We start from the raw sequence: 14,703 nt of genomic DNA, 5'->3' as shown, positions 1-14,703 counted from the left end.
TTAAGGTCTGAACCATTTGATATAAAAGAACAAAAAAGTATGAGAAAAGCCAGGACTCTTCAGCCAGGAGAGGAGAAGGCTCATGGAATCTCATCAGTGCTGGACAGGGCTCTGTTAACCTCCCACTGCAGGAAGGTTGAACTTGATGATGTATAAAGGTCCCTTCCAACCCAAGGCATTCTGTGAATCTGTCAAAGTGTATCAATACCTGATGGCTGGCATTAAAGGAGACAGGGACAGACTGTTTTCAGAGTGATATGCACTGTGAGATTTTTCAAGCTGCTGAGTACCCATTTAACAGTGATTTAATTCAAGTCACTGTTCCTTAGCTTCCTGATAAAAGTTTAATGTGTCAAAAATCTACCACTTCTCTTAATGAGAGCAGCTACACTATCAAAAAGAAGGAGATTGAATTTATTGGGCACTATTTGTTCTCAATAAATCCAAACTGGTCAGTTCATCAGAATTTGCTTCTTGGAATGTTTACATCTTGAGTAATAACTTCTTCTTGTGTTTTTCTACATAATAAAGCTAGGATGAGTGCTCTACAGTTATTCTGACTTTTTTGTTTTGCTGGTGGGGAGGCTGTTGGTTGGCTGGATTTGTCCTGGTATTGCTGTTTCAGTTAGTTCTTTAACACTTAGCAACTTCTCTCCCAGAAGAGAGTTACTAGATGGCCTGGCATTATTTTATCACTTCCTTTTCTACTCAGATATCCCTACTGACATGTGAACATCTAATTTATGCAAATACTTACTCTTTAGTTCACTCCTCTCCTGGCTGCAGACAAGAAACAATGGCAGCAATTGCACATGCCCCATGTTGTATTTCCCTGTTTCAGACAGTTAAGGAGGTAAATTTGATTCAGTTTCCCTTTACTTCTAATCCCCCTATAAAATTCTTGTTATCTACTATCCTCCTATACCTTAATTTAAATTCTTTATTTCTTGTGTCTAATTTTTGTAAAATAATCTGAAAACCAAAAAGGGAACAAAATTCTGAACAACTCTCATGATGAGGAAAGATAAGAAAAGGACTTAGGTAGCTGTGATTGATGTTTTCCTCTTCATGGTTTGAAGCTTGAGCATGGAAGTCGTATATAGTCCTACATGTGTTTTGCTTGCCTGTGCTACTACTTCCTATTGTAATAGTTTTAGGATAGAAAGTAGATTCCAGTAGAGCTTCAGCCCTCTGCACAGTTATTATTGGTAACTCTCTGCACAGAACATGGTCCCAAGAGGTGTAGCTACCAATTCTCTCAGCTTGTTGAAGTTTGTCTTTTTTAAAACTGTCTTGCTGATATTGCCATCCTTCCCTTCTTCTAGAAATCGTGAACTCGATCACTTCATGATGATTTTCATTCAAATTACCTACTACCATTAGAATTTTAGCCATTTCCTTCCTATTAATCAGTACCAAATCTAAATGAGGTTCCCTCAGTAATTTTCTTCACCTCAAGAAACTAAATTATCCTCAACATTTATTGCACATTACTCAAACCCCATTTTCCAAATTGAATTTCCTCATTGGCTTTTCTACAGCATTTCTTACAAATGTTAATGAACATAATTTTTATATCTAATTTAAAACAGCTATAGCCTGATTTTCTAGTGTATTAGCATTATGGAGGATTGTCCTTTTAAATCTGGGCTTTGGCTGATTTCAAGCATGGCTATGACACCTTGCCCTCCTGACAAAAATCAAGCCTCAGGATCTCAAGGCCATCCTTACTTCTGTGTCATTGACTTTGCAACTCAGCTAATGCTGTTTGAACATTTCAGGGGTGACTTACCTATGTTTCCACTCCCGCCTCCCTGTCCCACCAGCCTCCAATCTCCTCTCCTTACACACAGATTCACATGACTCCTATAAGTCCACTCTGCTCATTCCTCCCTTTGTCTTGCATCTTTCCTCCTTCTTCATTTGAATCCCAAGACAGTACCCTGCCAGGGCTCAGAAAGGTGTATGGCCATTCTCAGACGTGGGACAAAATCCTTGTTGATTATAGTAGAGTGTGCTATATCTGGTCCAGCTTTTACAGGAACAATTCAGCTTCATATTCTTTGCTCCTGACTAGAGGGAAAGGCAGAGTCTGTCATCACAAGGCTCTAAGCACACAAATAAAGTCAGGTTCTCTGAGATTTCAGTCAACAATATCAGAGCCGTCTCCAGTATTTTTGTACTGACAGGAACTTTTGCAAGGGTGAGTCTACAACTTTGACTAGCTCTGGTTTGTTTATGAGAATTGGAAGTGTCAGACCCTTAACAGCTGACATAACGCAGAGGTCATTGGAAGTTGTTATCATGGCATCCTTGCTCAACTTTTACACAATCTCATTTCAAATCCTATTTAAGACATGGGGAAATAAATAGAACAGTTACTACCTAAAATTTATAGACTCATAGAATGCATTGGGTTGGAAGGGACCTTTAAAGGTCAACTAGTCCAACCCCCCTTCAGTAAGCAGGGACATCCGCAATTAGATCAGCTTGCTCAAGGTTCCATCAGGTTTAGACAACTGTTTAGACAATTAAGCAACCTCCACTCTTGACAACCAATGCCTAGAAGAGGAGAGGTACTTATATGTACTGTTTTCAGAAGGAAGATGAAAAATGTTAATTACTGCCAGGTACTTACTTGCTTTTTCATCCCCCCACTTTATATCTACGTTGACAAACCAGAGACCACACCAACCACACTGCAAGCAGCTACCTCTCCAGGACACTTTCACCACCAGGAAAGCAGGTGACAGGAAAATCTACATGCTGCTCATCCAAACCATTTAATATTCTGAAACTCCATATTGATTCTTTGATTCTTGTTTCAATTCATCCTCAAAGACCCATTAAAACAGATATATTATAGAAGATTGTGGTACACAGTTGTCACCTTTAAGTATCTGAAATGGCAGAGAATCAATAACGTGCAACAACCTCCCTGTTCTTGCCTCACCAACAGGTGTTTGGATTGAACTGCACTTCTTTTGTGAATTATGTTTCCCCTCCATCTGTTATTGCCCTAAGTTCACTGCTGTCTGTACTTGTGAGGTATGACATAATCCTTTGCCAGAAGACAGCCAGTTGTCTGATGACATTTAAATGTAGGGAAAATGTCAGCTGTTTTTATTGTTAGGTAATAAAGTTGGATGCATTTTCTCAGATAAACTACAAACAGCTTAGCTGGTAAAGTTCTGTGTAAAGTTGATTTAGTGATTACATGTTTGTCTAAGCTCTGATCTTATGCTAGTACACATTTAATTTTAGATCTGCCAGGCCATACCTGTCCCTACTTGACCTGCTTAGTAATTCACCATCTGTATATTGTTTTCATTACATATAAGATTTCTTTTAAAAAGCCTCACCCCCCCCCCCCCCAACTCCTAAGCATTCACTTATGTAGAGTGGTTTAGAAAATTTCATTACCATGTTGAGGTTTTAATTGTGCAATGCAAATTAAATTAAAAGAAACTAACCCTAAACCTTGCAATGCAGCCATATCAATAACAGATGTAGCAAAACCCAAACTCCTCCATCTAAGAACTTTTAATTTAGAATTATATTAAAATGATAACACTGCCAAGCAGGTTAAATAATTAATCCCTTCTCATTTTAATTGTAGACTATTATTTAATAAACAAAGTAATTTCCCAGGTAATTTATTCTGCTTCTTCGTAGGCAGCTCGTTTAAAGTCTAAAAATAAATTGCTAATTAAAACAGGATTCACTGTTTTAGAAAGCAACTCATTTTCCTGTAAAATCTAACAAGGACTGTGCTAGAGCATTCAGTGAGAATCTTTGAAGGACAAGCAAGCCATGAACAATAATGAAACATTCTGATAACTGAGAAGGCTTTCATCTGAACAATTAACGAAATACACAAATTTGTCACAAAACCCAGCACTAGATCATTAGGAGGAAGCTTTCTTAAATACTTAGTGTCCAAAAGCTAATCAACCAGATCAAAGAAATAGATGGTCTTTGAAAAACCATGAAGCACATGAGTTATTTGTACCACTCTGCACATAGCTGCAAATATGCACCTATACAATTAGGTTGGTCAAGAGAAATAAATTCCATCTAATGTAGCATTTCCATTTATAGCCCTGCAATATTGGAACCTTGGACTTCAGACTTTGAAGGCAGAACAACAAAATGCCAGGGCCTGGAACAGACCTCATCTAGTCCACCCCTCTTGCTAGATTATCTAGGATTATCTGGAGTAAATCACACAGGAACACATCCAGGCAGGTTTTGAATGCCTTCAGAGACAGTCCACAACCTCTTTGTGTAGCCTGTTCCAGCACTCTGCCATCCTCAAAGTGAAGAATGTTTTTGTTATGTTGATGTGGAACCTCATGCGCCCCTTGTTCTGTTACCAGACACCACTGAGACAAGTCTGGCTCCATCCTCCTGACATGTGCCCTTTAGATATTGATAAGCATCAAAGAGATCCTCCCCACCCTGGGTCTCCTCCTTTCCAACCCAGCTCTCTCAACCTTTCCTCATATAGCAGATATTTCAGTCCCCTAATTACAGAAGGGAGCACAGAAGCAATTTATTCCAGATAGAGGGAACTTACATACCCAAACCTGATCACATCCCCTCCAACAATGTCAATGTTAACAACAGCCCAGGTCCAAAACTTTATTAGAATAAACCTTTATTAGAATAAACCAAACCAGGTTGGAAGAGACCTTCAAGATCATCATGTCCAACCCATCAACCAATCCAACCCACCCAAACAGCTAACCCATGGCACCAAGCACAACATCAAGTCTCCTTCTGAACACCTTCAATGACGGCGACTCCACCACCTCCTTGGGCAGCCCATTCCATAGCGCAATCACTCTTTCTGTATAGAACTTCTTCCTAACATCCAACCTGAACCTCCCCTGGCACAGCCTGAGACTGTGTCCTCTTGTTCTGGTACTGGCTGCCTGGGAGAAGAGACCATCATCCGCCTGTCTACAACCTCCCTTCACGTAGTTGTAGAGAGTGATAAGGTCACCCCTGAGTCTCCTCTTCTCCAGGCTAAGCAACCCCAGCTCCCTCAGCCTCTCCTCATAGGGCTTGTCTTCCAAACCCCTCACCAACTTTGTTGCTCTTCTCTGGACTCATTCCAGCAAGTCAACATCCTTCCTAAACTGAGGGGCCCAGAACTGGACACAGGACTCGAGGTGTGGCCTAACCAGTGCAGTGTACAGGGGCAGAATGACCTCCCTGCTCCTGCTGGCCACACTGTTCCTGATGTAGGCCAGGATGCCATTGGCCCTCTTGGCTGCCTGGGCACACTGCAGGCTCATGTTCAGCCTACCATCGACCAGTACCCCCAGGTCCCTCTCTGAAAAAAGACTTGTTCAGAGGAATGCCCTAAAAGTTATTAGACTGACTTGAGCTACAACTACCACACATTTCTAGACCAATTCTCCAATTTTCCCCCAGACTTTGGCCTCTTCTTAAAGGCTTACCAGGCTGACATGCTGTTGGACAGGGAGTCCACTCACTGAAAGGAGTAACAATGCAGTCTTTCTTGCAGAGGAGGAGACATGGCCGCACAGTCTCAGGTTTGATGGACTCTGGACACCTATTGATCCAAAACCAAAGACAAAATACACCAAAAACTAATTAAAACTTTGGGGATATGTTTTATTCCTAAGACTCTCACAGGGCTGTGAGTGTACTGGCATACCAAAGATATCACTGCTGGTCACAGCAAGCTTCATTTTAATTCTTTGCACTCATATAGCCCAACTGAATGTAGGTCACTTCAAATGTTAAAAAAAAAATAAGTGTGGACCCTGTCTTTACAACTGCAAGTTAAATATAACTGTCTCAGACACCTAAAATAAAAGGCTTACTGAAGTGAAAGAGATACACATATTACCCATGAAAATGAGTAGTTATGTTTAAAATGAGTAGTCTTGTTTAAACATAACATGCAACAACCATCACAGAATTACTGAATGTTAGGGGTTGGAAGGGACCTCCAAAAGCAGGATCACCTAGGGCAGGCCACATGGGAACACATCCAGTCAGGTTTTGAAAGTCTCCAGAGAGGGAGACTCCACAACCTTTCTGGGCAGCCTGTTCCAGTGCTCCAGCACCCTCACCATAAAGAAGTGTCTCCTTGTGTTGAGGTGGAAATTCCTGTGTTCCAGATTATAGCTGTTGTTCCGTGTCCTGTAGCTGGGCACCACTGAAAAGAGACTGGTACCTTCCTCTTGACACCCACCCCTCAGATATTTATAGACATTGGTAGGATTCCCTCTTAGCCTCCTCCTCTCATGAACAGGAACGGTTCTCTCAGTTCCTCTTCATAGGAGAGATGTTCCACTCCCACTATCATCCTCATAGCTCTCTGTTGGACTCTCTCCAGCAGATCCCCATCCCTCTTATAATGGGGAGCTGGAAACTGGTTACAGTATTCCAGGTGTGGTCTCACCAGGGCCGAGCAGAGGGGGAGGAGAACCCCTCAGATTAGTCAGACTGCTCAGATCAGATCAGTCAAACCGCTTGTAACTGCAAAACACTTACAACTGTGCCGTGTCTAAAGACTGATGTGAGATTCCTCCACTTTCAACTCCTACAAAGCACAAAAATAGCTTAAAGTGATCTTTGAAACCTTGTTCCTTATTTAGGAAGAACTCTGTGATTTATTTATTTTTTATTCACTTTTAACTCCTTAATGAAAAATAGGCTGTGCATATTCTAATAAAAGTTTCAGACACAGGCAGTTAATATATAAAAATCTCAAAAGCTGAGAAAAGGGACGAGTTTCTGGAATCAGGCAGATCTTGCATTTTAAGTGAGGGAATAGATAGGGAATTACTCTCTTCTAATTTTCATTAATTGCTACGAGAAAGAGCAGTCAAAAATCCTTAGTAATTCATGCCACATAAAATTATACCATATGAAAAAGGAGTATCCCACGAAACCTTTGTAAGAAAGAAAATAAATCTTCAAGTCACGAAGTTAGTGAGATAAGTAACAAGATACTTATAGGTATGATTTAAAAGAAAATAAATACAGAGACATGTCTTCTCATTAAGCTTCATTATCCTAGAGGGGAGATTACTGTTATCTAACAGAAGACATGGTAGTATTTTTTTTCTGCAAAAATTTTCATGTTATTTGTCTTTCTGTGCCTTGCATCTTCTTTAGATAGAGTGTTGGTTTTCTTAATGAAATCAGCAACAACGCAGAACACAAACAAATAGAGTAGGCCAACACACAAAGGTTATTCATTTACATTGCTTATCCCATTTCTGAAGTCATATTAATGGTAGGCTTTCACCATAGCAGTTGTAAATTCAATATTACATTGGGTCAGTTTTCATCAAGTCAAAACACAAAACAGCCACAGTTGGCACCACTCAGTGCTAGGCCAGTCTGGACCCTCCTGGGCAGGAATCGTATTTCATTCTGAAACTTTGAGGTTTTATTCATTCACTTGGAACCATCTCCCTCAAGTGGAGGTGGGGAGATTCAGGCTGGATGTGAGGAGGAGGTTCTTCACCATGAGAGTGGTGAGACCCTGGAATGGGTTGTCCAGGGAGGTGGTCGAGGCCCCATCCCTGGGGGTGTTTAAGAGCAGGCTGCAGGGGGGTTGGAACTAGATGATCATTGTGGTCCCTTCCAACCCTAAATGAAACTATGAAACTGTGAAACTGTAAGAACAATGCATAGTAGCAGAAGCAGCAATGTCAGTAAGAACTCCTTCAAAGGACTCAGCAGTCCATCCATTAAACAAGGAATGCTGCAGCACAGAAGATACCATACCAAAGACACCTTCCAAAGTCCCCAGTACACTAATCTCTCATTTTGGCAGGATTTTTCCACTACTGAAACTCTGCTTTCCCGTCACATACTTCACCTAAGTATTTACTTACCCACTTTGGTTCCACTTCCCCTTACTCCATCCCAAATGTGGAGGGGACAAACAACTATCTTAGATATTATACAGCTCTACAAACTATATGTTTAGTTAGGTAAAGTTACAGCATATCAATGTATTATAGACATACATGAACACTGGATTTCTCTCCTTTTATTTAATTAATCTCATTAACCTCAAGAATTTTAATTAACTTTACTGATATCAACACAGTCTGCTCATACGAGCAGGACTGTTATGAAAGCTACCATAAGAAATGAAACTCTGTTCTAAGTCTCTAGACTCATTAACAGTGCAAAAAATAATTAGCAATGTCTTGATTTTTTGATATTGGGGAAAACATCTGTGATACTTATTTTCCTCATTTAGTAAAGCAAAGCCAAATTCAGAGTATTTGCACTGCAGAATACATAATTTTGTTGTGTTTGTAGCACATTACAGAAGCTATATAAATCAACTGAACGATATAGATCACACATATGGTTCTGCCTTATTGTGGTGTAAATATAATGCAAACTCTATTTCCTTTTTCTGTTTTATTGGAGCATTCTTAATAACATACTGGTGAACACCATATTCAGATGTATTTTATATTTTCCTCACATGTGTCCTTCAGGAAAAATATTTGCAGAAAACTGTAAATTAGAATAACAGAGGAGCTGCAGAGAAACAAAATCTACATCACTGAAAACATGCATTTTTGCCTGGATTTACACAGAAAATTAAAAAGGGGCTGGCTATTTATTTTTTTAACATATTAGTATCCCTTTCATAGTAGCTGGAGAATTAGTACCAAAACCAAAATTCTTTTCAAGGCTGCAGATTGCATGTACTCGCTGAAAATGCCTTCATATGCCTTCCATTGTATCTTCAAATAATCACTAATAACCTTTCTTTAAATACCTTTTAGGTGTGACCTGGCCAGAACTGCTCTTCATGCAGAAGACCTTCCTTGTCTGTATGCCTACTCCACAAGTGGCTTCTCCACTCCAATTAATGGTTCCATTGAGTCCAGTTACCAGAGCATCTTTAGAGCAAGAGCTCCAGGGAGAAGTTTCCCAGAAGAAATGCACACATGGGTGATCATTACAGGCCCGATGCTCCCGTAGGGCTCGGTCAGGGGGACAGGCTTTGCCACCTGCAAACAGTCAAGAGAGCAACATATTTATGTTATGGCATGTAGCAAAAGGTTGATGTGGAAAAATAAATAAAAATCTTTGATTTCCTTAATATCTTAATTTCCCTCATTTAAAAACAAATGATAAACAAATAATGCTTAAATAAAGCTGTTGACCTTTATGGCTGCAACAACAACCTTCTAAAATATCGTTTCCCCATTAAACTAGCCTTGCATAAAATTGTATCCCAATGCATAATTGAAACAGAAATAGGCAAAGTATATTTCTGAGTTACCTTATTGATACTCCTACACACAGCCAAGTTAATTCCATTTAAATGCCAGTATCACTCAGAAAACATGCAATTAGATTTAAAGACAAATTAAACATTATTTTTATGTTCATTCTCTTTGCTAATTTCCAAAGGAGGAATATCTCTTTCTAATACTTGCACTCTTTTCACATGTTTTCTTACAGAGCTGAGCTGTAGAGGGTTCTGAACTGTACTGATGGAGGAATGTACCAAATACCCACATCTGCAAATCAAAGAGGGGGAAACATGAAAGATACATTTTGAGTATGAAGCTTTTACTTTTCTGGAGCAGAATCCTTCAAACTGGTGTCCAAAGATTTTGCTAAGCTGCTGCAGTTTGTCAACAACTGGCAATAAATCCACAAAGTGCAGGAGCTTGAACAGCCTCCCCAGAAGCTTTAACACTCTAGCCAACAGCCCGAATTTATCCCATAAAAGCAACAGATGTTCAGAGCTCAAAAGCAAAGGAGTAATGCAGTGAAATTTAACACTAAGCACCATCATTTTAGGAAGAAAGACGTAAAAATGACTAAAATCAAAACTGTTCTCTTTCAGGAGAGAGAATCTGGCAAGTTGGGACATGGGCAAAGCGTTGCAGATTTTGAAAGAATTGAACTGCTAGGGTCAGATACCACATGGTTCAGAGCACCTTTACATCCTACTATAGGGGGGGAAAAAATATCCAAAACAAAATAACAAGAAAGCAAGAGATGAAGGTATATGATTCCTTGAAAGAATCCCTATAGCCTTGCAGGACTAAGTCTTCTCCAATAAGGTTTGACCCCAAATGGCCACAATGAATAGAACTGAGAAAATAAAGAGACATTTCTTAGCATGCTTATTTAGGTAATTAAGTCACATTACCATTCCTCTTTTCATGAAAATGGACTGTCCCACATAGGTTTTGGTCTCATATGTTTTTAGTATTATGGTGGAGTAGAAAAATCACAGAATCACAAAATGCCCCAGGTAAATTTTTTCCTGAAGATTTTGACTTGGCAGGAGAAATGCAGACCAGTTATTGCTCTGGTGAGTAAATGCAGCAAGTAAATGGCAAAATGCCTGGCCCATTAGAAAGAAACCCAAAACAAACCCAAACAAACAAAAAAATCTAGCTCAAATGTTGAGCTTCCCAGGGAAAAATTAAGGTGTTGTTTTCAAGAATACCCATGGTGAAGAAGGTCTCCTAAAGAAGGCAGAATAATACTGAGGCAGCTCTAACTGAAGATAATAAGGCATGCCCCAAGGTCCATGGTCTGCCTGCAGAACGACAAGCAGGAGATGCAGTTTATAAAAAGCACAAGAATCTGGCCACTTTCTGCAGCTCATTGACAACTTTTGTACAAGGAAAGCAGAAAAACATACCACTGCCTAGCCATTTACAGACTTGTTATGCACCTGGTGTTCATCCATTTAATCCCTTTTAAACCTGCTGAGGCTCCCTGCCTCCATAGCCTACTCTTGCACCATGTTTCAGAGGTTTGCTGAGTAAAGAAATACCTTTTAAAACCTGTTTCAAACCAAGACCCTCGACTTTCATCAACACCTTCCTGGTTATCATACTCTGGGAGGTGGTGAACAGCTTGGAGAAATTGACTGGAAAAGAGAAGGCTCAGGGGAGACCTCATTGCCCTCTACAGCTACCTGAAAGGTGGTTGTAGCCGGGAAGGGGTTGGTCTCTTCTCCCAGGCAACCAGCACCAGAACAAGGGGACACAGTCTCAAGCTGTGCCAGGGGAGGTTTAGACTCAAGGTGAGGAGGAAGTTCTTCACCGAGCGAGTCATTCATCATTGGAATGTGCTGCCCAGGGAGGTGGTGGAGTCACCATCCCTGGAGGCGTTCAAGAGGAGATTGGACATGGCACTTGGTGCCATGGTCTAGTCATGGGGTCTGTGTTGATAGGTTGGACTCGATGATCCTCGAGGTCTCTTCCAACCTTAGTTATACTGTGATACTGTGACTCAAGGGTTTAAATCAAAGTCAGCCTGTGAGATGGCATCCACAGCTAACATTGCCTCAGCTGATAGAGGACAAACAAAATGTCACTTGTAAAGGTAGCAGAGCTCTGTAGAAGTTGGTGACTCAGCTGTAAGTTTGGTATGAAAGAATAGGAGAAAGCAGGTAACAACATTGCAGTGATACCGGTATTAAATTGTCGCCCAGTCTCCACAAGGTCAGACCAATCACTGGTTATCCATATGGAGATGTCTATCTGCGTATCATCATCACTAAAAACACACACCACAGTTGGGACATTTGCCTTTAACAGTTGATTATTCCTTCCTCAGAAATGTCAAGTGTTCAGTTCAAAGCACATCAGTTTTTGTTTTGTGTATTTCAGGTTGAGATGACCAAGAATTCACTTCTTCAACACTTCACTTTCATAGTTCCTTGTTTATTTGTGATTTTCGATCCATTACTTCCATGGAAAATAAGAAGCTAACTTTTTTTCTTTTTTCTTTTTTTTTTTTTTTCCATTTTGATTGCTCTCTAGCCCATAGACTTTTTTTAGCAGTAGTTATTATTATTTAATTGCCAATTATATAGCAGCTTTCATCCTGAAGGGTCCCAATTTTTCCCAAGTGCCTATAAGGATGTTTATGTGAATACAGACCATTCACACAAGTAAGGGACTGCAAGTCCTTACATTGCCCCAGAAACAGTGGGTGGGTTTAACGATAATTTACCAAAGAGCACTTCACAGAGTCCTACATGAGATTTGCATCTGGAAGTGTTTTGCTGTTGCATTAGCTGCACATAGTACTGACAACGGTAGATATTCTTATCGTGTCAACAAGGCTTTAGTCTTTTAGACCTGTACAGGGTTTATGAATTTTTATGCACTTGATGTGACACCTTTCAAATCCTGTGTGACAGATCAACATATAAATGAATTACCATATGAGTAACGGCAGTTAGAAGACTACACTTCTCATAGGAAATAGTTTCTGCAAATAATTGTACCACTGATGTTGCTGTGTAAAAATCCAGATATGTGATGTGTCCATGAAGATCCAGAGGAAATTATATATGTTCATCAAAAGCTATTTACTTACTTCAATAGCAAAACAAGGTCAATACATCCTAGGTCTGCATTAATAACATAAACAGGTCCTCTTCTGTTTACTCATTTTTCACAGCTCACTGCTGTTTTCTAAATTGGTATCAATATGTTCCTATATAAAGACACTTGGGTGATGGGTTTGTGTCATGAAGCAATTTCATTAGTATAGGATGTAGCTCTCCTGAAGTAAATTCACCCCTAGACTGGCCTTCAATTGACAAGAATTCATAGGCTGAAGTAAATAATTTTGAACTGTGACAGATTTTCTCTAAGTGACACATGCATTAACTAAAACCCATAAAGATATTTTACTTGCCAGGCATGAAGTACAGACAAGCATTAAGTACTATTCCTCACTGCTAGGGTACTGGGGTTGGCTCCAATCTAAACACAGTTTGCCTGGGAAATGCATTTAACAAACAAGCAGTGATTAATCCAAAAATGTTTACCACTCACCCTCAGCTGGAAGAGCCAAGATGGACCTACTCCTGCTTTGACTGCCCTCAGCGTTTTTACCGGAGCATGAGTGGGAACAGGGCGACCATGGGGACCACTCACTGATCACACAGTCTGTTGCACAAGGGATTTCACAAGCCATGACGTCAGGACGGGGCACCTCTGAGCAGAGATGATGTGGTACTTCTTCACCTGGAGCAAACAAACCAAGACAAGACATGAGGGAAGGCTCAGCTTGGTTCAATATCCACAGCCTGCATCAAACACTAACTTACATCACAAGTCCACCTGCCTGTGAAAGAATTCACTACTAAAGAAAACATGGTTAGGCTTCAGGCTTCAAAATACAACACTTAAACAGTTAACTTATGTATTTCTGCAAAAAAAAGAAAAATTAAAGAATGTTTCTCAAGTTTTGTGTGTGGCATCTTGGCTGCAGTCCACTTTATAAAGCAAGCAGGCACAAGGAATGAGATAATTAAATCAGTAAAAGGCTGTAATACTAATTATCATCAATTCTGATTATAATTACTCTCTGTTTTCCAGCAATCTCCACCCTCAGAACCTATTTTCCTCAATGTGAATTGTGCAGGTCCCCACAGAATACAATTTTTGACTGCCTGCAGGTCAGACAAGTGTCCAATAGATGTTTTGGTGCTTCTCAAACCTCACCAGAACTAACCACATACCATTTCTGACTACTTCTCACTCCCAAACTAGGAGATAATCACTAATGGATCTGTTGGACCACTGCCAGCCAGAGAAAAAATATTTTGTGCTGGAGATAAACCAAGGGACCCGAACCAAAGTGCACCTCCAGTGGGGAAGCATCTTTCCAAACCCCTTTTCAACAAGAAGGTAGGATACTGGGGGTGGGGATGGTGGGGGAAAAACCTACCAGCTAAAAGAACAGCAGGCAGAATGAGCAGCAAAACAATGCATGTGAAAGGGACAGCAAGCGGAGTATCCTTTTTAAAAAGCAAAGTAACATATAATTTTATTTCTAAAATTACAAAGGAAGTGTCTAGTAATTGGAGAAATTACATAGCATTTGCAAGAAGTTTTAATTCATAAAACTCCTAAAATGTAACTCCTTAAGTACTGAATTACACCAAGCATCTTGTAATGATCATTGAAGCAATGAACAGACAAGACTGAGATCCACAGAATGTATCTGGTTGGAAGAAACCTCAAAGATCACCCAGTCCAGCCCTGGACCCAGCACTGAAGGGTCAGCACCAAACCATGTCCCTAAGCTCCAGGTCTACATGCTGCTTAAGCACCTCCAGGGACAGTGACTCCGCCACTGCCCTGGGCTGACATTCCAATGTTTGATGATCCTCTCTGTGAAGAAATAATTCCAAGCATCCAGCCCGAAACTCCCCTGGAGCAACTTGTAACCACTTCCTCTAGTCTGGTCTCTCGACACCAAGGAGAAGAGGCTGGGCCTCTCCTCCCATCAGGTACTTGTAGAGAGCAATGAGGTCTCCCCTCAGCCTCCTCTTCTCCAGACTGAACAACCTCAGCGCTCCCAGATGCTCTTCATAGGCCTTGTGCTCCAGGCCCTTCACGAGCCTCACTGCCCTGCTTTGTTACTTTATTCACTTGTTTAATACTTCTGGACCCTTCAAGAATTCTCAGCTACAAATTCAAAATGTCTGGAAGCTCAGATTTGGCTGTTTATAAACAACAGGCTCACACTGAACATTTTGCCCTTATAATAGTTACAAAACTCTCCTTTGAGGGTTCTTTAATTATGAACCTAGGAAACAACCATAATGACTTAACTGAGCTCAATTATACGTAGGGGGAAAAAATATTAAAATTGATAATGGCAACAACTCGCTCGTTCACCTCA

At 40.4% G+C, this 14,703-nt stretch overlaps 1 protein-coding gene across 1 annotated transcript in view; it reads right to left on the bottom strand.

The window, feature by feature from the left end:
• The window catches only part of THSD7B (thrombospondin type 1 domain containing 7B), a 304,792-nt gene that overhangs the window by 161,279 nt on the left and 128,810 nt on the right, over positions 1–14,703 (bottom strand). Inside the window, exons 8-10 of the mRNA XM_068139154.1 lie at positions 12,846–13,037; positions 8,798–9,032; positions 5,469–5,584 (exon numbers count right to left, since the gene is read on the bottom strand). Coding sequence (XP_067995255.1) covers positions 5,469–5,584; positions 8,798–9,032; positions 12,846–13,037 — 543 coding nt within the window. The remainder of the gene's footprint in view (positions 1–5,468; positions 5,585–8,797; positions 9,033–12,845; positions 13,038–14,703) is intronic.

This window comes from Melanerpes formicivorus, unplaced genomic scaffold (genome assembly GCF_026170545.1).
Source record: "Melanerpes formicivorus ecotype bairdi unplaced genomic scaffold, bMelFor1.0.p_v2 SCAF_5, whole genome shotgun sequence".
Classification (NCBI taxonomy): Eukaryota; Metazoa; Chordata; class Aves; order Piciformes; family Picidae; genus Melanerpes; species Melanerpes formicivorus.
This window is presented reverse-complemented; position numbering and strand designations above follow the sequence as displayed.